This window comes from Erinaceus europaeus, chromosome 21 (assembly GCF_950295315.1).
Source record: "Erinaceus europaeus chromosome 21, mEriEur2.1, whole genome shotgun sequence".
NCBI lineage: Eukaryota > Metazoa > Chordata > Mammalia > Eulipotyphla > Erinaceidae > Erinaceus > Erinaceus europaeus.
Genome location: NC_080182.1, coordinates 11,479,479 through 11,507,462, shown reverse-complemented (window position 1 = coordinate 11,507,462; position 27,984 = coordinate 11,479,479). Strand labels below are relative to the sequence as shown.

Sequence of the window (27,984 nt, the reverse complement as noted above, 5' to 3'; positions counted from 1 at the left end):
CCCTATTACTACATCCAAATGTCCCTCCCTTTTTCCTCATCTCTCTCTGGGTCCTCTTCCTCCTACCACTTCTCCCCTACTTTGAGTATGGATCCAAATTGTTTTGGGGGTGCAGAAGGTGGGAGTTATGGCTTCTGTAATTGTTTCTCTGCTGGACACGGGCATTGGAAGATTGAGTTATACCTTCAGCCAAAACAGAGTATTAAGAGGGGGAAAATGCAGAATGCAAACTCTCCATACATGATGGTGGTAGTTTCCAATGTGAGAGCATGAGCAAGGTCTGGGTGAACAGATGAAAATAGTGCATTGGTTAGATTACACCAGACTGAGGAATTCTAGGCTCTCTGTAGTAAAGGGCTTGGAGAATTCCTTCAGAGAAGGATGGACCCATCTCCATCGCTGGTGTAGTGAGTGAAGTTGCTGCTCAGGATGCTTTCCCGCCTGCTCCTCTGTGACTCAGACGGGGAGAAACTGACATGGACAGGATGGCCGCACAGGACAGTCAGGCATTTCCTGTACAAATGATAAAGGTATCTCCTGAACTTCTCTCCAGCAAATACGTAGATCAAAGGATTCAGGCAGCAGTGGACAAATGCAATGGTCTCAGTCACACTGTTGGTTAATCTCAAGTCCCTCTTTATGTCACAGCTAGGAAAGAAGCCATAGAAATTGAGCGTTTCTAAGAAAATCATAATATTGTAGGGCGTCCAGAAGAGAAAAAACACAATTACCACCAGAAAGATGAGCTTGATGGCCTTGGCTTTCTTGTTATTCTTGCAAGCGAACAGTGTTCGTATGATTCTGAAGTAACAGTAACTCATGGCAAGCAGGGGGAGCAGGAAGCCGAGCAGATTTATTTCCACATGGCGGAGTACCGGCCAGATGTTCTTCAGGTCCTCGGGATAGTCGCCCAAGCATTCATTTGCACTTTGCTTTGTGAACATGAACTGGGGTGCCGCCACCAAGATGGCAGCTGCCCAGACACCCAGGCTGATGGTGACGCCATGCTGCACAGTACGGTTGTTCATGGAGTGGGCAGCCAGGACAATGGCCAGGTATCTATCGATGCTGATAATGGTGATGAAGAATATACCTCCGAAAAAGCCAATGGAGAAGAAGGCGGTGACAAGTTTGCACACACCATTGTGAAAGCCTTGTTCGCTGACCAGATAGTAGGTCCAGAAGGGTAAGGTGGCTACAAAGAGCAGATCGGAGAAGGCAAGGTTCAGGAGGTAAATGTCGGTGATGCTCTTCTTCTTCTTGCTGTTGGTGAGAGCAAACACCACCAACAAATTTCCTACCAGGCCAAAAGCAAAGACAAGGGAGTAGACTACGGACAGGAAGACAGTCCCAAAGGCCACAACGTCACTCATGTTGCAGACTTCAGTCGAATCATCATATTGAAAATCTTCTGAAATTGCTTCAGGGGAGAGGGTGGACATGGTGAGGTCCTGGATCACAAAAGAAAACACATAATATTAGTTCTCTGAGGAATGAAACTGTAGTGCTTACTGGCCCAATACATGGGCAGGCAGGAAGGGGACCTACCCAACAGATTTCTCCGTGTTGCATGTGCTATCTTAATCCCCACAACAGGTTTACAATGGAGTCTGTAAGAGACTTTTTTAAAATTTATTTTTATCCCTGATCTAATAGTGAGTTATAAGATCACAAGATTACCTTAAAGTAGTAGACATGATGAGAAAGATGAGGAGCACACACACACACACACACCACCATGTTGGAGAGATTTTAAAAAGCAAGAGACAGAGAATTATATTGTTTGAAAAAAAGAGGACTGTATACATTCAAATGTGTTAGACATAAAAGTACATATACAATTTGTAAATATGTAAAAATATGTCTAAGAGACCTTTCTGAACTCTTTATTTATTTATTTATTTTTGTTTCCAGGGTTCTCATTGGGGCTCAGTGCCTGCACTACGAATCCACTGCTGCTCCTGGCAGCCACTTTTTCCATTTTTTGTTGTCGTTGTTGGATAGGACAGAGAGAAATGGAGAGAGGAGGGGAAGACAGAGAGGGGGAGAGAAAGATGGACACCTGCACACCTGCTTCACTGCTTGTGAAATGACCCCCACCCCCGCAGGTGGGGAGCTGGGGCTCGAACCTAGATGCCTGCACCGATACCTGAGCTTCACACTATGTGCGCTTAACCCAGTGCACCACTGCCTGGCCCCCTTTAAGCTGTTTTTGTCTCAGCATTCTTTCCTTGAACATGCTCTGTTTCTTCCTCCCCTTTCATGCTGTAATATCTCATGGGTCTTTTTTAATGTTTCTGGGTCTGTTTTGCCATGCTAAGTGTTAAATGGTCCTTCTTTCCTTCTCTGTGGCACTCTTATCAGTAACTCTTGCAGGGCAGCTCTGGTAATGGCAAAGTCCTTTAGTTTTTGTGTCTCTGGTACTCTTTCTTTTTTTTTAAATTTTTTATATTTACTTATTTATTTTCCCTTTTGTTGCCTTTGATGTTTTATTGTTGTAGTTATTGATGTCATCGTTGTTGGATAGGACAGACAGAAATGGAGAGAGGAGAGGAATACAGAGAGGGGGAGAGAAAGATAGACACCTGCAGACCTGCTTCACCGCCTGTGAAGCGACTCCCCTGCAGGTGGGGAGCCGGGGGCTCGAACCGGGATCGTTACACGAGTCCTTGAGATTTGCACCACGTGCGCTTAACCTGCTGTGCTACTGCCCGACTCCCTCTGGTACTCTTTCTACTGCTCCTTTATATTTGAACGAGTCTTGCAGAGTAGAACATGTGTTACTGACAGCTGTTGTCTTTTAAAACCTTGACTATACCACTCCATTCTCTCCTGGCCTCCATGTTTCCTGCAGAAAAGTCTGCTCTAAGTTTGATTATTCTGTCTTTACAAGTAACATTCTTCTTTTCCCTGGCAGTTTCCTTTTTTTCTTTTTCCTTTGTCCTTGATTTTTGATAAATTCACAATGGTGTGTCTTGGTCTAGATCTATGTGGGCTTAGGAATTTTGAAGTTCTCTCTGCTTTCCAAACATCTACAACCTGACCATATCCCAGATTTGACATTTTCTTCTGCAATTACTTCTTTGAATATGGTTTCTGCTCCCTTCTTTCTCTCCTTTCCTTCTAAAACCCCATAATTCTGATATCTGCTTCTCTGATGGAGTCTTCATTCTCTTGAAGAGTTTCTTTCTTTTTTTTTTTATTGTGTGTGTGTGTTTTTTTTTTGTTTGTTTGCTTGTTTTTTGTTGTTGTTGGATAGGACAGAGAGAAATGGAGAGAGGAGGGGAAGACAGAGAGGGGGAGAGAAAGATAGACACCTGTAGACCTGCTTCACCGCCTGTGAAGGGAATCCCCCCTGTAGGTGAGCAGCTGGGGGCTCAAACAGAAGAGTTTCTTTACTTTTTCTACACTTTTTTTTTCTATTTTGAAGTCAAGGATTGTCATTTTGTGTTCTATTTTGTGTTCTATTTCTGATATTCTGTCTTCGTAAGTCTATTTCCTTGACTTGCTATTTGAGACTGGAATGTGTCCAAAAGCCCACTATGCCCTGTAACTCTGGTTTTTGCCTTCCATTTTCTTACCTAGTGAGTCATTGAAATTATTAACATCTCTTAATCAATTTCTCCATATTAAATTGATATGTTGTTGGGGAGGGTTCAGGTCCTGGAACATGATGGCAGAGGAGGACCGAGTGGGAGTTATATTGTTACATAGAAATGTTACGCATGTACAAACTATTGTATTTTACTGTTGACTGTAAACCATTAATCCCACAATAAATAAATAAAAAATAAATTGATATCTTTATATTATGCTGTTTGATACCCCTTAAACAGAGGCCTAGTGGTAGTGGTGTGGATCCCAGACCTCTTTATCTTCCCAGACTGATTCCTGAAAGTGAGTTCTCTGCTGTGAGGTCACATTCAATATTCTCATTTGCAGGGTGGTCTGACCCCATTCAACAGGGTCTCTATGGCAGCTGGGACACCTTAGAGTTTGGCTGACTCCCTGCTGCCACAAGGATACAGTTCCCTGGCTCCCCCGATGGCTCCCGGGGTTCACTCAATAGCCTGTGGTGCTTACAACTGTAAACAGCAGTCCTGAGCTCATTTAATTTAATTTAATTTAATTTAATTGCATAGAGACAGAAATCTAGATGGAAAAAGAAGACAGAGCACTACTTAGCACTAGTGATACTTTGCCCCAGCAGGTGGGGAGGGGTATTTGCATATGGTCATGTGTGCGCTCAACCAGGTGTGCTTCCACCCAAGACCTCTCCCCACCTCCCAGCTCCTTTTCTTAAGCCACATGGTCCCTAAACAATTAGTATGGGCCCTTCTAGAAGTCCAATGCGCTATCCTTTGTGCTACGGAGCCTCCTAGTATGGGCCCTTTTAATCCACCAAGGTTTGAAGCAGTGGCAAATATGGCGCATATGGGTAATGTCATACTGCATTTGAGTCTTTCTCCCCCCCCCCCCAGTCCCCTGCTCCTGCTGTTGAGGAACAAGGTACTGTACCATCCAGAAAACAGAAGTGTGGGAGTCGAGCGGTAGGGGGGCTTGAGTTTTAAAAGCTAAAATCTGTGTGAGCTTGCTCTTTCTCTGCCCAGGGACCATCATGTAAGTGTTAAATTGGTTCTTTTTTTACTCTCTCTGCCTCTCTCTCTCTCTCATACCCTAATGTGTGAATGTTCTCAATTGTCCAGAATAAAAGTTTAAAGTACCTAAATAATCATGTTCTCTCAATTCTTTGTTGAGATAATGCATGATGAACTTTAATGTTGGGAGAACAAACAGCAGCCTTCCCTCCCATAACACTGCTGTCCACATGCAAACAACCAAACTTCATAGAGTGATGTTCCTTCATTTACCAGAGATCCAAGCTGTTCTCTGATGACATTTGTTGAGATGTTTTGTTCTAATATTTGTTTTCTGGGGGAGAGACAATTTCCCAAGACTAAGTTGTCTTAGCTCCACCCCCTGTAACAAGCTACTTTGACAAAAAAAGGACACCAGGCTCTGAGTGGTCCAACTACTTAGCCCAAAACTATGCAATAAATTGCTAAATTAACAGAGGATCTTGGGCTGAGGAGATCCTCTAATTACTATGCAAAAGGTTTTCATGCCTAAGGCACTAAAGATCTCAATTTCAGTCTCCAGCACCACCATAAACCAGAACTGAGCAGTACTCTGGTCAACAAATAAGGGCTGGGGTAGATAGCTTAACGGTTATGCAAAGAAACTCTCATGCCTGAGACTTAAAAGTATTCTGTTCAAACAGTGGTAGAAACTGCCCCACTCTTCAAAGGGAGGTTGGGTCAATATATTCTGCCACTTGAGGAAGACTGGTCCTGAAATGAGTGCAGCTTAGAATGTTCCTAGCTGTGACCATGGAGTGTGAGCTCAGACTGACGGGGACTCAGAAGTTATACAGGCTCCCGTGCTAAATATGAACAGACATGGGTCCTGGGTCAGATTGAAGGAGTTTACAGTTAATGATATTTATATACTTTCCCCGTGGTTTATTATTTATTTATTTATTTATTTATTTATTTATTCATTCATTCATTTTACCAGAGCATGCTCACCTCTGGCTTATGGTGGTGCAGGGGATTGAACCTGGGACTTTGGCATGAGAGTCTCTTTGTTTAACCATTATGCTATCTACCCCTGCCCTACTTTTCCCATCTTTGAAAGCTACTGTCTGCCCTGTTCCAGCTTTCTAGTCCTATTCCTAACTCTGAGACTATCTTTCCAGATAATACTTTAAGCCCAACTCCATGTAAGTTGTTGGGATCAGGCAAAAATTAGTAAAGTCATTGGCCCCTTGGAATATACTTAAAATAGATTCCCAAGCTCCTTCCAACATGAAGACCCCAAACCACAATCTGCTATACTCTTACCATTAGGTTCCTGATTATTAAACAAAGTTTTCTGCTTTATATCTTAATGCTTTTTTAGCCACCAAGTTGCAGATGCTACCATGACACCAACCTGACTTCCTTGGGCAGATGACCTCATCAACGTGTCCTGGAACCCCACCTCCCTCAAAGCTCTGCCCCATTAGGGAAAGATAGAAACAGGCTGGCCAAAAATTGAGAGGAAGGAGGAGATAGAGAGAGAAGGAGACAAAGAGACACCTGCAGCACTGCTTCACCACTTGTGTGTGAGAAAGCGAGTTTACCCAGAGGCTTTGCTCAGAGCTCTCTCATTTTAAAAGTTCTCCATTTTTTCAAAAGGCCAGACAGAGACCACCTGGCTCCTCAGATATTGGGGAACTCCCTCTTTCTGAGCACCCAAGGTCAACTGGATCTTCAGATATTAAGAGACTCCCTCTTGCTGAATGCCCCAAGGACAACTGTTTACAAAGAGTGAGATTGCAGAACTCACCAAAAAAAAAAAAAAAAAAACTCATCCCTTTACCCCTCTGCCTCTTGGGATAAGAGTGCCCATCCTGTTCCTGACCATTATAAAAACACACAAGTTTGAAGATTCTCTGTCTCTCTCCCAGGTGATGGGGCCACTTTTGGCACCCCTCAGCTCTCCTGAGGTCCCTGTGTATGTCAGTTCCTGAGTCTACATGTGTAAGTTGTTAAAACGGTTCTTCTATGTGCTTGTGTGAATAAATATTTCATCTTCCTTTATTTCCTGTGTCAGCCTCAGTTTGTCTTATTTTGCAATGGGTACGGTTAGAAGCAAAACTCAACATGTGAAGTTTTCCCCCTGTAGGTGGGGACCAGGGACTTGAACCCAGGTCCTTGTACGCTGTAACACGTGCACTCAACCAGGTGTGCCACCATCTGGGCCCCACAGTTATACACTTTACAGAGATAAATCAGTCTTGGTTTGTACAGGACTTCTTTTTGTTTTTGTTTTTGTCTCTTGTTTTTTGTTTTTACCAGAGCACTGTTCTGCTCTGGCTTATGGTGGTGCAGGAGATTGAATTTGGGACTTTGGGGTCTCAGGCATGAGAGTCTCTTTGCATAAGCATTATGCTATCTACCCCGCCCCTCCAGGACTTCTTTCTCATTGTTTGCATCATTTTCCCCCTTTCTTCCTCACTTCCTTTCTTCCTCCCTTCCTTCTGTGCTTTCTTTCTTCTTTCTTTTTTTCTTTGATAGAAAGAGAATTCAGAGGGAAGGGAGATACAGAAGGAGAAAGACAGACACCTGCAGCACTGCTTTACTGCTCAGGAAGGGTCCCCCCTGCGGGTGGGGACCAGAGGCTTGAACCGGGTACTCGACCATCATAATATGTGCACTGTATTGGGTCCACCACCCCCTGGTCCTGACTTCAGCTTCAGCACAGATATCTTATATGTTGAAAAAGTCTGTTGTGAGTAAACCAGAACGACCTTTCATTGTACAGCTCTGAGTGAAGAGATGTTACCATCACGCTGGTCTTTACAGTCAACAAAGACCTGCCTGATCCAAGATGGAGGCCCGTGCTCAGCTACCCACTGGGCTCTGAGGACTCTAACCTGATAATTACCAACTCTGCACCTCTCTGAGGCTTGACCTTTTCCCACTGTTTTATATTTTCTGCTTCCTTCTGAACAAAAGTTGAAAAAAATGAGGGGGCAGGGGGAGATAGCATAATGGTTATGCAGAGACTCTCATGCCTGAGGCTCCTATGTCCCAGGTTCAATCCTCCGCACCACCATAAGGCAGAGCTGAGCAGTGCTCTCGTGTTTCTCTCTGTCTCTCTCTCTCTCTCTCTGCATCTCTCTCAAAAATAAATAAATAAATAAATAAATAAAATTAAAGAAAAATGTACATTTCAGCACAGGATAAGTACCACTTGTCCCATGTCCCCACTCCCTCTAGCCAGGATTTGCTGCTTATTCACTCAGAGGCTACAAGGGCAGCTCCCCATGCCCTGACTTGTGACATCACACATAATCTCTCAGAAACCGCATATGGACTCAAGAATACACAACCTGCTTGTCACTGCCTCCCTCCCTCCCTCCCTACCACAACCAACAGCCAAGCTCACACTTGTTTAACCAAGGGTGTTCCCACACCTCACTGCATCCTTTCACGGTGGTTTTGTGAAGTGATGTCTTTGCCAAGGTGAGAGTCCACCCAACCATGGACCAGCTTCTCCCTTCTCAAACCTCTGCCTGCCTGCCATCCTGGCCCATCTCTGCAGCTTCCCGAGACTCTGAGGGTGACTGACCTGGCCTGGCTGAGGCGGGATGGAGCTCACCGTGTCAGGGAAAGGAAGCTCTTTCTTTGCTTTCGGCGGCTGCCTTACTCTCAGGGAGGAACCTCTGGCTCTGACCCTAACTGATAATACTTAAATTGAATTGTATGGAATGGCTGACGGGCAGCCATCTTTGAATCGTGTGAATGTCAGTTTCAAGCAATGCCAGCGGAGCCCTGGAGAAATAGGAGAACTGCTACTCGGTGAAGGTGGCTTGCTGCAGAGTCATATCTTCCCAGAAACGTGACTGTGTAGGAGAGCAAAGAGTCGAGTTCTGGGTTCAGATAGGGTTTCTGGGACTAGCTGTTCTCTCCCTCTCCCCTCTCCCATCCCAGTGAAAAGTTGGTCTCTGACCTTGGCAGGAGGAGACCAACTCCTGTGGAGAGCCTCTTTGCCTCTCTCTGCCTGTTCTACTCAGGAACTTTGTGCTCTTTGCATCAATTTAACTTTGCCAAGTCTGCACATGATTTACATTCTTGGCACCTTGCTTTCCATGCAGGGATGTCTGACAAATCTCCAGGTAAGTGTCTCTGGGTCACTGAGAGGAAGAGCAGGGAGGTAAACAGGAAGGTGAGGGGTCCAGACCAGGGCTCTCCCCCAACTGGGTCCCCCACCTGTCTTCTCTGGAAGAGTGACCTTGAATGGACTTGGAACCTCTGAATCTTCTATTCCTCATCTGCAGGACAGAGATTCAGCCTCCTGCCTGCCCACAGCACTGTCCTAAGCATCAGACACAGTGTCGAATACAGCAGGCATTTAAGGGAAGAATCAGAAAGGCTCCAGATAATCGGAGTCATCTAGGCCCACTCACTTCCACTGCAGACACTGTGGAAATCTGGGCAGTGTATTGTCATCTACAACAATAGCAATAAACAGGTCTTATTTTTCTTTCTTAATGGGTCTCCTACATGAGGGTAGGGAAGGTAAATGACCATTTACTGAGCTTTTATTTAAGCTTCAAACTATTTGCTAAATACTCCACGTTATTGTCTATATAATAATTTATCCTCTCCAATTCAAAAAGGAGAGGTCCATATGTGATCCACTGTCCTGCCGAATGGCTCTGGGACCTGTGCTGAGGGGGAGAGGAAGGTCAGGATAAGAGCATGGAGTGAGCAGGGAAAGTTAGAATAAGCCACTGTCCACCTGACCAAGTGGCAAGGAGGTCCCAGATGCAACCTCAGGGCTGAGTGGGTGCATTTGCTCAGACTCGTCAATCTCAACTTCACTCCAAGATGCCAAACAGCAGCCACTTGGAGTGCTCCCCACCCCCAGGTACTGAGCTCAGCTGGGCACTGGGAAGATCTGTCAGGTCCAGCCTCAGCTATCAAGGGGCATGTCATGGCAACACAAAGTCTGAAAAAGACATAACGGAAGGAGTGTGTCAACCCATCCTCTGCAGATGGGATGCAACTTGTGTGGACTATGGCAGGATGAGAATGCTGAGTATTGGCTTCATTGTTGATTGAGAGCAGAATGCTTGTGGGAGGAGGGAGGACTCCCTTCCACCTGAGGATCCCACCCTACCATTCAGAGTTTTGGCTCAGGTAAAGACTCAGCAATACTCAGCAGTGTCTTCTTCCTCCCTGGTGGCTTGGAGTCAAGGCCCCAGGACTGCCTCGAGTCTCCCACAGGAACTGCACACTTGCACAGCACCGTGGTCACTCACTCAGCATGCTGTGGTTCCTGTCGTGAGTGACTCTCTCTCACACTACCCGGGAGCAATGAGACAGACACTCTCTGCCAGCTCCCAAGAGAGTCTGAGGACCCAAGCAAGTCTCCCAGAGTGTCTCTTGCTCCTGAATTTGGCACTTGATTCCATTTACACGCATGTGCTCACGCAGGGCACAGCAGGCTCAGCGCGTGGCTTATTACTCAACTGAAAGTGGGGGGGGGGCAGATGCCCAAGTCCATGCTTATCACCTCCTCCCTCCTACTTCCCCCCAAAATGAGCCAGACATAGGGTCTGGTCTCCAAAGTCAGTCTCTATCAAGAAGAAGGCAGAAGGACACAGGAGGCACTGTGGGCATCAGGGTCTCCATGAGAGTGTGCCCCCTAAGATCCAATCTTAAAGGTGCACTGAGAATATACCAATGGAACTAACTTTAAACTGCTTACTCAGCCTGTATCGACACACACCTTCTCTCTGTCTCTCTGTCTCTCTCTCTCTCTCTCAGAAATGTGTATACTGGTACAGACCAAATTAAACAACAGTCAGTCCACACTGTGGAATACTAAGCATTTGTTTAAAACAACCAGGGGGTTGGGAGAAATAGCCTAAAGGTTATGAAAAGAGACTCCCATGCCTGAGGCTCCAAAGCCGCAGTTCCGCATAACCACCATAAGCCAGAATTGAGAAGTGCTCTAATAACAATAAACAAATATTAAACACACACACACACCACCAGGCAAATCCATATTCTGCTATGAAGCTATCTTCCAGATATGCTGATAAGTGGGAGAAAAGGCAGGCAAGGTGCCACATGTGTGCTAACATGGGGGGCAGTTGTGTATGTGTGTTTGTGTAGGGCTTAATCTCGCTGAAGGGGCATTACTGGTGTTGACAGCAGTGCCACTGAAGAGGGAGGGGCTCCAGAGACCAGAGGAAGGAAAGTGGATTTTTTTTCTTTTATCATGTTACCTATTTCTATTCCACTCTTTTTTTTAAAAAAATATCTTTATTTATTGTGTAGAGACAGTCAGAAATTAAGAGAAGAGGGAGATAGAGAGGGAGGGAGACAGAGAGACACCTGCAGCCCTGCTTCACCACTTGTGAAGCTTTCTTCCTTACAGGTAGGGACCAGGGGCTCGAACCCAGGTCCTGGTCCTTGCACGTTGTAACATGTGTGGTCAACCAGGTGCGCCACCACCCAGCCACTATTCTATTTCTATTCTAGAAAAAAAAATTAATTGAGTTAAGAATGCAAAGAACAAAGAAGAATGATATCCACAAGCAGGTAGGTGCCCTCAGAGAGGGTGAGGAACTCGCTCAAGTCACTTGGCTGGCACATATAGGGCTGTTCTATTGAACCCAGAGGAGTCCAGATTTGACCCTTTCTTCCAGCTTTGCACTAAAGACCTTCCTCCCCACACTTGGTCCAGACCAGGAGTCCCTAAGGGTGGTGTCCTCATCAGCTTCAGAGGTCCTGCAAATGGAACTCGAATGTTTGTTGGATAAAGACTATAGCCAACACCTTTACCCCAAGGAATTCCAAGGGGGTAGTGTGCAAAAGTTTCTTGGGTCAGGGGGAAATAACTAAAGTTGTTAGAACATGGTATTAGTATACCTGAAAAAGCAAGGTCTTGGGTTCAATCCCCAGCACCACCATAAGCCAGAGCTGAGCAGTTCTCTCTCTCTCTCTCTCCTTGTGTATATCTCATTAAAAATCCAAGCTTCTGTGGTCCAGGTGGTGATGCAGTGGTAAAGCACTGGATTCTCAAGCATGAGGTCCCGATTCAATCCCCAGCAGCACATATACCAGAGTGATGTCTGGTTCTTTCTCTCTCCTCCTATCTTTCTCATTAATAAATAAATAAATTCTAAATTTTTTTTTTAAAGCCCAGCTTCTTCATTCACCTGTTCCTGGGATGTTCACAGGTGTCCTTTCTGATTCTGAGCCAGGAGCCCTTGAACCCTGAGAGCTTAGTGGATCCCCTGTATGGTGAGTGCATGAAGGAACAAAGGAAGGTATGAAAGCCTGGGGAAGCAAGGTCAGACATTAACATGCAGAGTTTCAGGAGATAAGCGCTGCCCTAGTGTCTCCCCACAGTGAGAAAACATCTGCCCCGCCCAGCACCCTCTCCACAGTGTGGTCACCGAATGTGTCTGCATGTGAAATAGATACTGGGGAGCCATTTCTGCCCTGTCACCATATAAATGTCAAGGTACGGTGCTGCTTTGGCGGTGTGGCTCAGGGGGAATGAGGACTTAAATGTGGTTGGAAAGGGGTTTGCAGTTTACTCTTAAGCAAATTCAAATCCATCCCTGTTAGCCAGGAAATCAGACGAAGGCATCATTTAGCTCAGAAGTCTAACATCAGTGCAATATTCCACTGGGAGTTATTCCTGTCTAACTTATTCCTGCTAACTTTAATAACATATATATATGTTATTCTTGCTAACTTTACCAGGAGATTTTATTATTATTATTTTTTAAGCAGAGCACTGCTCAGCTCTGGCTGATGGTGGTGTGAGGGATTGAACCTGGTACTTCAAAGCCTCAGGCATGAGAGTCTCTTTACATAACCATTATGCTGTCTACCCCTGCCCTCCATTATTTTTCCATTGTTGTTGTTGTTGCTGCTGCTGCTGCTACTGTTGCTGGATAGGACAGAGAGAAATCGAGAGAAGAGGAGAAGACAGAGGGGAGAAGAGAAAGATAGACACCTGCAGACCTGCTTCACTGCTTGTGAAGCCTCCCCTCTGCAGGTGGGGAGCTGGGGGCTCAAGCCGGGGTCTTTACTTGGGTCCTTGTGCTTCGCACCATGTGCACATACCCTGGTGCACCACTTGGGTGGAGCTTACGTTTCTGGACCCTGTTGCCAGGACCTTTAATGAAAGTAGGGCCAGTTCATGGGCGTGACTTTCAAGAGAGATCCAAGGTCTGCCATGGTTCTAAATGAATTTTGCCCTAGGCCAGACCCTGGTTTCCCTGATACTCTGTGCAAGAATCCCAGCAGGCAGGCTTTTGCTGTGTCTACTTAGCCAGTCTCATAGAGACCAAGTTTGTAAGAAGCATGCAGGAAGCCCTAATAAAGGCACCAGCCAGTCAGGCTCACCTCCCAGCCTGCCGGCAAGAACTCAAACCTCACCCCACTAGATTGTTCTCACCCTCTGCTCTGTTCTCACCTCCTTACCCTCTAGTTGGTTATATCACAGTTTTTCTAAATGGTGTTGAACTGGGAAAATATGAGCTGAATTAGAGGCTAGATTGTGAGTATTGTTTTGTAAGTACTGCTAGTAAGATACATATATTCCCACCTGCCAGGCATGTATTCTACCACTGAGCTACTCTCCAGGTGCCAAGACCTGTTTTACAAGATCACCATGAAGGGCTCAGGTGGTGGCACACCTAGTTAAGTGCATACATCACAGTGAGGAAGGACCTGGGTTCGAGCCCCTGGTCCCCACCTGCAGAGAGAATGCTTCACGAGTGGGGAGGCCATGCTGCAGGTGTCCTTCTGCCTCTTTCCCTCTCTACTTCCCTTCTCTCAATCTCACCATTTCTATTCAATAATAAATAAATAAAAGATTTTTAAACAATCACCATCAAGTCTTTGCCAGCCTACTTCCTGGGCCTACTTCCTTTTCTCAGGCTTGCTTATTTATTTTTTTTAACTTATTTGGGAGGTGTCATCATCACCCACTATTTCTAACCAGCTTCCCTTTTCTCCACTTCCCTTCTTAGTAAGCAAGGGATACAAATTCATTTTCTTCTTCTATCTGGTGTCCTTCCCATGCGTCCTTCCTCTCTCCTTTCACTTCATGTCCTGTTTAATTGTTTTCTTGTAGGTCCTGAATGAAGGATGACTCTGAGGTTCAATATAATGGAAAGAAAATTGCAAGGTTTGATTTTTTTTTTCCCCTCTTTGGGAAAAACACAGCTTGAGAATTGCTTCAAGCCCTGAGCCTAGATTTTCTTGTTAGTGTTCCAGAATCTGGTTCAGGAAATGAGGAGGCCACTCTGCCCGGGTGCTTAGCAAGTACCATAATCCACACACCAGCTCTCATTTCACTTTCTTCATAGCCACAGCTGTCCTCTAACACACACACACACACACACACACACACACACACACACACACACACACACTGATTGTCCCCTTGTACAAATGAGCCAACACATATTCAGACAGACTGAGTCACAGAGCCAGGATTTCAACTGAAATTCATCACAACACAAAGCCATGCCTCCCATGCCATACAATGCTTGTTCTCTGGTTGCTCCTGGTCACTAATCTAGAGCTGAAGCTGAGAACCAGCTAACGCAGTTCCATCATCAAGGAGATGCTTCCAGATGCTCCTCTGAGCACTCACTCTGAATCTCTCCCTTCCAGGCTCAAGGACTCAACAGGCTGACTGTCACCAAAAAGCACAGTGGGAGGTGGAGGTAGGAAGTCACTTCCCTCTCCAGCCCCTGCCTGGTGTTCCTCACAACTCATCTCAAGAATAAGTATGCATAGTATTGTATCTTTGTGGCTGTATTTTCCCCTTAGCAGATTATAACACACATCATATTCTACTTTATTTTTTATTCAATAATAAAAGTTTTATTTACTTTATTTTTGTTAACACCTGGGTTATCTCTGGGACTTGGTACTGACATGACAAATCCATCATCCCAGAGACTTTTTTTTTTTTATTTTATTTGATAAGACATAAACTGAAACGGAAAGGGAAGATAGAGAAGGATAAAGAAACCTAGACCCTGGGAGTTGGGCGGTAGCGCAGCGGGTTAAGCACAGGTGGTGCAAAGTGCAAGGACCGGCTTAAGGATCCCGGTTCGAGCCACCGGCTCCCCACCTGCAGGGAGTCACTTCACAGGCAGTGAAGCAGGTCTTCAGGTGTCTTTCTCTCCTCCTCTCTGTCTTCCCCTCCTCTCTCCATTTCTCTCTGTCCTATCCAACAACAATGACAACAATAATAACTACAACAATAAAACAGCAAGGGCAACAAAAGGGAATAAATAAATAAATATTTATAAAAAACATTTAAAGAAGAAAGGAAGGAAGGAAAGAAGAAAGAAAGAAAGAAAGAAAGAAAGAAAGAAAGAAAGAAAGAAAGAAAGAAAGAAAGACCCCCTAAGCAGCCCTGCTTCACCACTTGTGAAACTCCCCACTCCAAAAAGCTAGACTTCCAGGACCTAACTTCTCATCCACAGAGTGAGACCATTGAAAAGCTAGAAGCATGGGGCCAGGCAGTGGCACACCTGGTTAAAGCAATCACATTAAAGTGCACAAGGACCCAAGTTCAAGCCCTGTTTCCCACCTGCAGGGGGAAAGCTTCACGAGTGGTAAAGCAGGGCTACAGGTATCTCTCTGTCTCTCTCCTTCTCTATCATCTTCTCCCCTCTCAATTTTACTCTGTCTCTATCTAATAATAAATACATACATATACATATACATATACATATACATATACATATACATATACATATACATATGCTAGAAACATTGGTTTATTGCCTACTTCCAAATATGATGTGTTTCAAAGTCTTGTACTTCATAAGACCCACCTGCTTCCTAGATGGCCAGGAAACCCCGGCCATCTGGCTGCTGGTTCTACCTCAGTTTCCTTTCTTTTATGTTTTTTTAAAGTATTTTTTTTTATTTAGAGAGAGAGAGAAAAAAAAAGAGATGGATACAGAGAGAGAACAGAACACTTCTCATTGGCTTGTTGCACCAAAATAAAAGACTCTGGGGTGTGTGGGGGGGAATACAGGTCTGAAAAGGATGACAGAGCACCTAGTGGGGGTTGTATTGTTATATGGAGAACTGAGAAATGTTATGCATGTACAAACTATTGTATTTACTGTAGAATGTAAAACATTAATTCCCCAATAGAGAAATAATAATAATAAAAGAATACTGCTCAGCTCTTGCTTATAGTGGTGGGGGGCAGGGGTTGAACCTGGGACTTTGGAGTTTTAGACATGAAAATCTGTTTGCATAACTATTACACTATCTTCCTCTCTTGCACTTTTTTTTTAAAGAAATAGTTTCAATTTTTAGCTTTCTTGGAAGTCGCATTGGTTTATAAATCTCAATTTTTTGATGTCTAGAATGAGAACTTTGGAGTCCAGCATCTGTAGGGGCTGGGTCAGCTCTGGTTATCTGAGGCTTTCTAAGAGAAGCAAACAGAAGGAAGTAGACTTGTGTCCTAAGTCAGGGAAAGTGTGACCCAGTGACACAGGTGACTGAGTGCCCCACAGGCCACCACGGGGATGAGAAGCTTCTGAGCATAAGAAGTCAGATAAGGTTCTGTTTTATTTGTTTACATGTTTACATATTGGACAGAGTCAGAGAGATAGCTACAGCCCTGCTTCACCATTTGGAAAGCTTTTCCCCTGCAAGTGGGGACCAGGGGCTTGAACCCAGTCCTTGAGCATTGTAACCTGTGCACTCAACCAGGTGCGTCACTGCCTGGCACCCAAGGTTCTATTGAGAGATGATAGTTAGTTGAACTGTCCATTTGGAGTTCTGACTGCTCTTGAGCTCCCCCACCTCCAACCCCCCACCTCCATTTGTACATAGAAAGTGTCTCAATACCAGAAACTATAAAATACTTAGAGGGAAAATATTGGCAGAAGTCTTTCCCATCTAAATTTTAAAGGCACCCTCAATGATACAAATCCAGTTAAAAAGAAGACTAAAACATTTGGAGTAGGGCACCAAAGTAAATACCCTGGGGTGAGGGTGAGGGTGGATGTTCAGCTTCCCGGTGCAGTGGAGGGACTTTTGGTGGTGGGAATGGTATTTATGTACACTCCTATTAATTTGTAGCCATATAAATCACTATTTAATTAATATGAGAGAGGAAAAATTAATTGTATGTCTCAAACTTTTTAAAGCACATACCAAGTATTTTTAATACATAGGCTGAGTCTCTGATATGTTGACTCTCTCAAAAACCTAGACCAGGGAGAACAGAAGCAACCTGTGGCACAGCTATATGCAAATAATGTCAGAGGACATAAAATATGGTGATGTTGTGTATGATACAGCAAATCCTAACAAAGGGATTTTTCAAAGTTAACTCAATTGCCAAATAATGTAATAATGTAATTATAGCAATAACTATTGTCTTCTTAAACCTAAGACAGCGGGAACCTCCCATTTCCCCAATAGAGCCTATATTTCCCCCAGTCCTGGAACCTCTAGAGTAGAGCTCACTTTTCTGCATGCTTCTCTCAGTTCTTACCAAATGATATTGCAGCTGCTGATCCCAACCTAATCAATGCAACAAGTACCACCTCAGCATGCTTCACTTCAGACTGTGTCCAGAGACGTCAGACATGGAATATCAACCCTTCAGCCTCATCACTCGGGTGAGACCTTTCCTTTCATAGTATTCTCTAATTCCATTCCAGAAGGTTCACTTCCTAACAAAGTCCCAAAACCTAGATATAGACCAGGTCCCATGAGATAGAGCATGTATTCACATGTATCCATAAACCAGGGCAAAATATATGCCTGAAAGCAAAAGTACACAATAGTCTGCAGTGAGTCAGTATAAAGTTCCTAATGAAATAGTATCTAATTAGACTTAGATACCCTCCTCACCTACTTCCTATTACAGTTATCTCAACTCACTCCAAAGATAACTTTATCCAAGCAAGGACTGCAAAAGCTGAATAAGGACAAGAGACTGGCATACTTCAATGATGACTCTTTAGTCACTATCAGGCCACCTCATCAGCTGGGGCCCTATTCAGGGAGTCCTGAGGTTCTCAAACAGACATGATGGGCCTAGACATCAAATAAATAGCTCTCACCTTGTTACCGGTCAACTCTATCAGGAACAACAAAACAGACTCCTTTGTACCCCCCCCCCATAGGACCTTGCCCTCAACTTGGATCAACAATGGTAGAGAATGTTCCATCCTTTGAAGGGAAGCTGGACAACATACTCTATGCTACACCTGAGGAAGATGGGTCCTGATATTGGGGCAGCTTGGAATTTTCCTACTCATGACCACAGAATGTGAGTTAAGATCTACAGGGATGCAGTGGTCACATAGGTTCCTAAGTTGAATATGGTCCCCAGACCAAATCAAATAGATGGGGTTTGTTAACTCTCTTTTCAGCCACCAGGTTCCAGATACTAGCAGGATGCCAAACAGACTTCTCTGGACAGACAACCCCACCAATGTGTCCTGGAGCTCTGCTTCCCCAGAGGCCCACCCTACTAGGGAAAGAGAGAGACAGGCTGGGAGCATGGATCGACCAGTCAATGCCCATGTTCAGTGAGGAAGCAATTACAGAAGCCAGACCTTCCACCTTCTGCACCCCATAATGTCCCTTGGTCCATGCTCCCAGAGAAATAAAGAATGAGAAAGCTACCAGGGGACGGGATGGGATACAGAGATCTGGTGGTGGGAATTGTGTGGCATTGTACTCCTCTTATCCTATGGTTTTGTTAATGTTTCCTTTATAAATAAATAAAAATAAGACTAAAACAAAAAATAATAAATATACCAACAGGACTACATCAAATTAAAAAGTTTCTGCACAGCAAAAGAAACCACCACCCAAACAAAGAGACCCCTCACAAAATGGGAGAAGATCTTTACATGACATACATCAGAGAAGAGGCTAATAACCAAAATATATAAAAAGCTCTAAACTCAGCAGCAACAACAACAAAAATGACCCCATCCAAAAATGGGGAGAGTATGTGAACAGAAAATTCGCCAAAAAAGAGATCCAAAAGGCTAACAAACATATGAAAAAAATGCTCCAAGTCATTAATTGTCAGAGAAATGCAAATAAAGACAACAACAAGATACCACTTCACTCCTGTAAGAATGTCATACATCAAAAAAGGTAGCAACAACAAATTCTGGAGAGGTTGTGGGGTCAAAGGAACCCTCCTACACTGTTGGTGGGAATGTCTATTTAGTCCATCCTCTGTGGAGAGCAGTCTGGAGAACTCTCAGAAGGCTAGAAGTGGACCTAACCCTAAGACCCTGCAATTCCTCTCCTGGGTCTATATCCTAAGGAATCCAATACATCCATCCAAAAAGATCTGTGTACACATATGTTCTTAGCAGCACAATTTGTAATAGCCAAACCCTGGAAGCAACCCAACAACAGATGAGTGGCTGAGCAAGTTGTGGCATGTATACACAATGGAATACTACTCAGCTATTGAAAATGGTGAATTCACCTTTTTTACCTCATCTTGGATGGAGCTTGAAGAAATGTTAAGTGAAATAAACCAGAAGGAGAAGGATAAATATGGGATGATCTTACTCACAGACATAAGTTGAAAAATAATAACAGAAGGGAAAACACAAAGCAGAACTTGGACTGGAGTCTGTGTACTATAAAGGACTCTGGGGTAGGGGGTAGGGTTCAGGTCCTGGAACATGATGGCAGAGGAGGTCCTAGAGGGGATTGAATTGTTATTTCTCATACAAAATCGAGAAGTGCTACACATGTACCTATTACTGTATTTTACTGTTGACAGTAAATCATTAATCCCCAATAAAGAAATTAAAAAAAAAGAAAAGAAAGATAGGGTCTCAGTTTCTCCCAAGCATAAATCCCTGGCCATTAAGATCCCAAAATGGTTGAATGGTTGGTTGGTTAGTTAGTTGGTTCTTAAGATTACTTTGTATATGACATGTGCAACATTAAGTCGCACATGCGACAGAGAACAAGACACAAGAGAAACCAGAGCACCAGCCCAGCACGTGTAGAACTGTGGATCAAACCTGGAAGCTCAGCCTTGGAAGCCTAGTGCTCTACTAGCTGAACTTTCTTCCTCAGCCATGGGACCCTGCATTTTAAAATACTGAAGGTTTTCCCATGAGTCACAGCAGCTGCTGTTGCTATTTCAATAGTGAGCACCCCTTCAGACACAGGAAGTGAACTAGAACTAAGAAGGCTCTGACAGGGCCTGGAATTCCAGGCTACATGCAGCCCTGTGCAGGTAAATGAGTGAACCTCTGTGCCTGACACTGGAGCTGGGGACATAGCAAAATGCAAAAGACTCTCATACCTGAGGCTCCAAAGTCCCAGGTTCAATCCCCTGCACCACTATAAGCCAGAGATAAGCAGTGCTAATTTGGGGGGGGGGGACACAAGCCACTGTGGCATTACCCAGCCACCACCATCCTGCGTGGACCAAACATACACTCCTCTCCCACAGCAGCAGTGAGGGAAAACACAGCCCAGGTGCCAACCCCTCTGCTCTGTGACTGGCCTGTTACAGAATCGGCCAGCTTCTGAGCAGCACAGCCTCTGTCCCTTTTCTTCTTCAAAGTACTTATGGAATTTATTTATCTCTGTCATCTAAGGAAACTGTGAAGTTTGCAAAAGAGATGCTTCATAATTTTTTTTTCCAACTGAAGAAAATATGGACTTGTATGAAACCAGATCTAGTATCTTTACCATATGCCAGTGTAAGGAACAAATTAAAGTAGGAAGCTTATGTCTCCTTGTTGGTTAAAAGAAGAAAGATAGAAAGCAAGAAAGCAAACAAGAAAAGAAGAAAGAAAGAAAGAAAGAAAGAAAGAAAGAAAGAAAGAAAGGGAAGGAAGGGAAAGGAAAAAGGTGAGAGAAGAGATTTTCCTAACTTTCTTTTTCTTAGAGTATTTATCTTAGAAAACTTGTCCCTGGAGGTCGGGCGGTAGCGCAGCAGGTTAAGTGCACACGGCTCAAAGCGCAAGAACTGGCTTAAGGATCCCAGTTCAAGCCCCCGGCTCCCCACCTGCAGAAGGGTCACTTCACAGGCGGTGAAGCAGGTCTGCAGATGTCTCTCTTTCTCTCTCCCTCACAGCTTCACTCTCTTTAAAATGTGGTTGTATATCCTTGTGGAATTGCTATAGGATCTTTTGTCAACTTTATGAGCCACAATCAATTTCTAAAGACTGGATGTCATATATTTGAAATGCAGAGTTATCACCCTGTCGTGTGTGTGTGTGTGTGTGTGTGTGTGTGTGTGTGTGTGTGTGTGTGTGTGTGTGTTGGGGGGAAGGGGAGGCCCTGACCTGGGTGGATAGTATGCTCCAAGTTGCACAATGACATTCCATCATGAAGAGATGAGAAGCTGGTTTCCTCTTAAGATGGCAGCCCCAGGTACCATGGCAAAGTTCAGAAGAACTATGAGTGACTATTAACTTATTTGCGGACAACTTATTATCTCAAGAACAAGTATAGACAGGGCTGCATCTTTCTGGCTCCATCAAAAGATAACATGTTTAGTTGTTTTTCCTGTTTCTGCAGTCTCTTGGATTAACACATATCACCTTCCACTTGAATTTTCACCCAACAGCAAAAGTGTTTTTTTCTTTTTTTCTCTGCTGCCTTTGTGGCAAGGTTTTCCCAAGTTGAAGAAGGTTTTGTTTTTTTATTCTCACTATATTAAATTCTATGGTGATGAAAGGTTCTAAGACACAGTCTCTGTACCATTTTATTACTGATTAAGAGCAGAATATAAGTCAGTGGTAGAGGATATGTTCCACATGTATGAGGCTCTGGGTTCAATTTCCAGTACTCCCCCCCCCCTGCCAAAAAGGAAAAAGAAAGAAAGAATGTAAGTTATGGGAGATTACAGTGTTGGGCCGTTTTAACAGAGTCTTAAAGGCTAGGAGGACCTTCCAGATCGCTATTGAGAGAGGCGGGAAGGCGTGGGGGTGGGGTGGTTGGACTCAAAGTTCCCTTTAGCAAAGAAAGTGGAAGGAACATGCTGGAAACATCTAGAAGTAATAGTGGTAGGTCTAGGAGGGGCCAAGCATTTCTGGAACATCTAAGAAAGTTTAGTCTGAATGGAGGGCTCCCCCAAGGATCATCAGAGAGCCAAAGCAGAGTGCAGAAGAATGGTAAATGGGAGGGAGGAGGTGACCTCAAATTCCACAAGAAATGAGCCAGATGGTGGTTGACCTGGTAGAGGGCACACGTCACCATGTACAGAAACTCAGGCTCAAGCCCCTGGCCTCCACCTGCAGAGGGGAAACTTCATCATCAGTGGAACAGTGCTACAGATATCTCTCCTTCTCTCTATCTCCTTCTCTTCTCACCCTCTATCAAACAGATAGAAAAAGGAAAAAAATGTCCCAGGAATGGTGGAGTCATGCAGGCATCAAGACCCAGTGACACCGTGTTGGCAAAAAATAGAAAGAAAGAAAGAAAGAGAGAGAGAAAGGTGGGGAGGGAGAGAAAGGAAGGAAGGAAGGAAGGAAGGAAGGAAGGAAGGAAGGAAGGAAGGAAGAGAGAAACGAAAGTGAAGGAAAAGGAAAGGAAAGAAGGGAGCCAGACACCCAGTTGAGCACACCCAGTTGAAGCAGGTCTGCAGGTGTCTGTCTTTCTCACCCCCTTTCTGTCTTCCCCTCCTCTCTCCATTTCTCTCTGTTCTATCCAACAATGGACAGCATCATCAACAACAATAATAACCACAACAAGGCTACAACAACAAGGGCAACAAAAGGGGGGAAATGGCCTCCAGGAGCGGTGGATTCATGGTGCTCCCCCTGAGCCCAGCAATAACCCTGGAGGCAAAAAAAAAAAAAAAAGTAGCTGAAAGAGGTGTGATACACACTCATTTATGTGCTTCCTCATTGCTCTCCTCATCACTATTCAGTGGCTAAGCCACTTTATTCAATCTCCTAAACCCCTCAGGGACTTGGTTTCCTCATCTGCTGAGAAGAGCCAGTGATAGCATCTCTCTCATAGAATAGCTGTGGTATTAAGTGGGGAAACCAAGTATAACCACCTCGGACATATACAGGAAGCATTTAATAAATACTGCTACAAGTATTTTATCAGGCGAAACAATAGCAAACAGGTTAATGTTTATTAGGAACAACAGAGTCACCAAACCTTAGGAAGAAAACAGTGTCTGAGGTGGGAAAGATAGCATAATGGTTATGTAGAAAGACTCTCATGCCTGAGGTTTTGAGGTCTCAGGTTCAATCCCCTGCACCATCATAAGCCAGAGCTGAGCAGTACTCTGGGAGCGGGGGGGGGGGGGAGAAGAAGAAATAGGAGGAGGAGAAGGAAGAGTGGGAAGAAAAGAGAAGAGAGAAGAAGAGAAGGGAAGGGGAGGGGAGAGGAGAGGAGGGGAGAAGAGAGGAGAGAAGAAGAGAGGAGAGGAGGAGAGAAGAAGAGAGGAGAGAAGGAGAGAAGAAGAGAGGAGAGGAGAGGAGAGGAGAGGAGAGGAGAGGAGAGGAGAGGAGAGGAGAGGAGAGGAGAGGAGAGGAGAAAATGATTAAATGATTTCTGGAAAAGTGAGCAGTCCACACAGTAAATATTGTAGAGAAAACATGCAAAGATGTTCATGAGTGGTAATAAAATGTGGCAATTAACACTGTCATGACTCCAGCAAAAGCAATGAGAGTACGGTACGGCTGAGCGTGAAACTGAGAGGGAGTTCAGTGGACTGAGACTGAAGGAAATAACATAGTGAAGACAGACTTGCTGCTACATCAGGCTCAGTCTCTCCTTGCTGTGACTCAGTGCCCTCATCTGTAAATGGTACATAACCTAGCAGCACATTGGCTTAATAATGGCTGATCATTTTTTTTCTTGTTCTTGTTCTATTTGATTTGACAGGACAGAGAGAAATTGAGATAGAGGAGAGAGAGACACCTGTAGACCTGGTTCACTGCTCATTCTGTTGGAGGCTGCAGCTTTGCCTTGGCTCTCCTGGCCCACCGTGTGACAAGAGACTACCAGCCCTCAGAACCCCCGATGGTCTGTTGACAATCAGAACAAGCCCGGCCTGCACCACCCCGGATCCATCCCCTAACCTGTCGTGGTACAGCAGGGACTCCCCTCAGATGCTGCTTCACCTTCAAGGAGAAAGGCTGAGCCTGATGGAGACACAGGTATCTGAGGAGTTGGGGGGTGGGGCGGCAGGGGCTGGGCTGGGGGGTGCAGCCTCCTGTGCCACATCCCGGGCAGGAAATACTGCGAGGCCAGGGTCTCTAATTCAGAAGAACCATCCCTGATAATGCACCTTCCAGTCATGGTGGGAATGGGGTGCCTCCCAGGGAAGGGGGGTGGTGAGGCACTGGGGAGAGTTAATCCTGAACTGAGTCAGCTCTGGCAAGTCCTCGTGCTTCTCATAACCTAACTGTAAACTAGTCGGTGGTCTTGTGCTGGGGTGGTGGCTCAGTAAGCAGAGAGCATGCTTTCCCTACTTGAAGCCCTGTGTTGCATCCGTAGTACGACATGAGAGTATAAAGACAGACAAGCAGGGTTCCATGGGTAGTGGGGTAGTGCTTTGGTCTCCCTCTTTCAAGCTCTTTCTCTCCTCTTTCCTTTCTTTCTCTCATAAAAAGATGCTATAAAATAATTGAATTGGGGGAGACTCAGCAATAGAACTTATGCTCAAAGCCCAGGGCTCACCCCTAGCACCATAAAGAAAGAAATAAACAAAAACACAGTGGTGCACAAACTTTCAGAGTCCCAGTCTCCTTTAACAGGAGCACCACAGGTAAATCAGCTTATATCCTCAGAATTTTTTCTTCCATGACCTTAATTCTCACTGAACACTCAAACTCTATCCACTACTCAGTTTTAACGATGATCCACTCTTGGCCAGTCTCTCTTATAAGCAGGACTTGGGACTTAGCAAGGGGCAGGGGGAGAGAACATAATGGTTATGCTAAAAGAAAGGAGAAAAACAGACACAAGACCTGGGGTTCAGCCCACAGCCAGGCCGTCTCCTCCAGACTCCTTATGAAGTGGGGGCAGTGACAGTTGTCCAGCAGGATGGGGAAGTGGCTGACAGGAGGCTGACACGTAGTGAGTATGCCCTTCCCAAGGGTGTGGGGAAGAGCCAGATGGGTCTGAGAGCTAAGAGTGATCAAAGGAAAGCAAATCAGGTTGAGATCTCGCTGATGTATGGGAAAATAAGTCATGCAAACAGACAGGCAAAGGGCCTGAAGCCACTGGTTTTCCCTGATCCCATTCCTTTTTTTCCCAGGAGTCTGTCTTTGTCTCTGACACACACACACACACACACACACACACACACACACACACACACACACACACACACATCTTGAAGGCTCAACACCTCACTACCACCTGCCTCCCTTTACAAAGCCCAGGACCTTCATCATCACCCCTGGGTATTGGTGCCTATGTCCTGAAAGGCTGCAGGGCTCACTCACCTGCTTCTCACACAGTCCTGTTGGTTCAAGTCCTTTTCTACCTCGGGTGTTCTATTTAAAGTGTTAAGAAGAGAAAAGGTACCTAGAGAGAATGGACCTTGCTAAAATTCTCTGCCCGTCTTCAGGGCCTGAGTGAACTTTTCGAGTAGAGACTGCAGGACACTGTGAGGCTGAGATGGCCAGACACAGGCCAATCAGAGAGAAATAACAAGCCCCAGGCAGCCCTCAGCTACAGCTCTGAAGTATTTCTCCTAATCTTACACCCACATATGTGACCAGTTTCTTCCTGAAGGTCAAGCCTGCCAACAACCCCAACCTTCTGAGTCAGTAAACTCACAGTGATTATATTAAGAGCAGCACACATCAATACTGAGAAGAAAATGTGCACCAGTAATAGATTCACAAGAATAGCTTTATTTTAAGTGAAATATCTGTTATGATTACATTTTTATTGCTACGAGTGTTGTCAGTGGGGCTCCATGCCTGCATGACGAATCCACCGCTCCCGGTCGCCATTCTCCTCCCTTTTCATTCTATTTTTACTTGATAGGACAGAGAGAAGTTGAGAGAGGAGGGGGAGATAAAAAGGGAGAGAGAATGAGAGACACCTGCAGACCTGCTTCACCGCATGAAGCATCCCCCCATAGGTGGAGAGTGGGGCCTCAAACCTGGCACATGGTCATGTGCACACTTAACCGGGTGTACCACTGCCTGCCCCCAATACATGTTGTATTTACTACTAAGAATACAGATAGTACCCAAAAAGCATGAATGGGGGGGTTAAAACCGTCCTCAATACAACTCTCCAAAATCAACCACAGCTAGCTTGGTTTTAGTTACTGTGTTGTTACTTCCCCCCCCCCAATCCCTATGCATATTTTCCATTCACGGTTCATGTATTTATATTTAAATGGAGGTGCTCATTTACTTTTTCCCTCTTTCCCCTAGAATGAAATTCACTAAAAAAAAAAAAAATTCCTCAAGCAGCTGTTTTGGCAAAGCAGCACTCTCTCTGGGTGAGCTGGATCATTCTGACCCAGTCTCTGTTAAAACTCCTTTTGCAGGGGTCAGGCTGTAGCGCAGTGGGTTAAGCACATGGTGTGAACTGACAGACCAGGATAAGGATCCCAGTTCGAGCCCCCGGCTCCCCACCTGCAGGGGGAAAGATTGCTTCATGGGCAATGAAGCAGGTCTGCATGTGTCTGTCTTTCTCTCCCCCTCTCTGTCTCCCCTCCCCTCTCAATTTCTTTCTGTCCTATCCAACGACAGCAATGACAATAATAATAATGACAACAAGGGCAACAAAAATGGGAAAAATGGCCTCTAGGAGCAGTGGATTCATAGTGCAGGCACTGAACCCCAGCAATAACCCTGGAGACAAAAAAAAAAAAAAAACCACCTCATTTTCCAAAGAGAAATCCAGTTGATTTTTCTTATTATCTTTACTTATCTATTGGATAGAGACAGCCAGAAATCGAGGGGAAGGGGGATATAGAGAGGCAGATAGACACCGTAACCCTGCTTCACCACTTGTGAGGCTTTCTCCTTGCAGTTGGGGACCAGGGGCTTGAACCTGGGTCCTTGGTCATTGTAATATGTGCACTTAACCAGGTGCGCCACCACCCCCCTCTTCAGTTCACATTTCTATAGTGACTCGATTTCCCATACTTTGAAGAAGAAGACTGAAGATACCTGACTCATGCTGGCACTGCTGTGTGCCCCTTTCAGAGTTCATACTGCACTACACTTCAGTGAATTTTCACTTTATCTCTTTAGCTCACTGTTTATCTTTTTAGCTCACTGCTATTATCTGAGAAAGGCAATCTGTTTGGTGTTCATTTATGCCCAACACCTTTGAGATTTCTTCTGAAATTCCATTCTCAATGTAAAAGTTCCAGAAATAGCAGATGAACTTGAATGAACTCTCACACAATTTTCAAACACATATAGAAACAGACAGAACTCCCTCCTCTCATCACCTAGTTTCAGCAATTAGCAGTTTATGGTCAATATTTCATCAGTTTCTCATTGCATGTCCTATCAGATTATCTAAAAATAAATCCAGGCCTCTGGGTCGGGGAGATATCATAATGTTTAGACAAAAACTTTCATGCCTAAGGCACCTGAAGTCCCAAGTTTACCCCCCCCCCGCCCCCGCACAAACACACACACACCACCACCATCAGCCAGACCTGAGCAGTGAGTGTCCTGGTAAGAAATACATCAAATAGGGAGTTGGGCTGTAGCTCAGTGGGTTAAGCACACGTGGCGCGAAGTGCAAGGACCAGAGTAAGGATCCCGATTTGAGCCTCGACTCCCCACCTGCAGGGGAGTCATTTCACAGGTGGTGAAGCAGGTCTGCAGGTGTCTGTCTTTCTCTCCCCCTTCTCTCTCCATTTCTCTCTGTCATATCTAACAATGACACCATCAGTAACAACAACAGTAATAACTACAACAATGATAAAAAAAAAAGGGCAACAAAAAGGGAAAATAAATAAACATACAAATATTTTTTTAAAATTCATCAAATAAATAAGCAAATAAATAAATAAATAAATACAGACCTCAAAGCATTTAACCCAAATCCCTATGTCCCTAAAATGAAATTATAAGTGCTTCCAATCATATCCCATTATATTTCATGTATAGTAAATGACCTAATAACTCATACTCTTCTCTCTCTCTCTCTCTTCCTCTCTCTCTTCCTTCTCTCAAGTCCCTTGAACATTTCCTGAGTCACTACAGCATCCTCAGGAAAGAGGCATTTTGGTGGCATCCAAAACAAAGCAGCTAACCATTCTGACCTCTGACCAACAAGCCTGCCCCTTGTGCCCTGTGCCAGGTGCTACCCAGTCCTCTGCTCCTACCTGGGATGGACCCGGAAAGGGACCTTAGGATGGTGCCAGTGGGTAACCCTGTCCCAGGCAGACTCTCTC

General features: G+C 44.8%; 1 protein-coding gene across 1 annotated transcript; it reads right to left on the bottom strand.

The window, feature by feature from the left end:
- Positions 1 to 57: 57 nt before the first annotated feature.
- Positions 58 to 27,984, bottom strand: CX3CR1 (C-X3-C motif chemokine receptor 1). The gene is made up of 2 exons (XM_007517326.3): positions 27,916 to 27,984; positions 58 to 1,451 (listed from the first exon to the last, which is right to left on the bottom strand). The coding sequence occupies exon 2, from the start codon at positions 1,440 to 1,442 to the stop codon at positions 372 to 374; it is 1,071 nt and encodes a 356-aa protein (XP_007517388.1). The 5' UTR covers positions 1,443 to 1,451; positions 27,916 to 27,984; the 3' UTR covers positions 58 to 371.

Excerpts from the sequence above, each read along its gene's own strand:
- CX3CR1 (XM_007517326.3), bottom strand. The coding sequence starts at position 1,442 with ATGTCCACCCTCTCCCCTGAAGCAATTTCAGAAGATTTTCAATATGAT.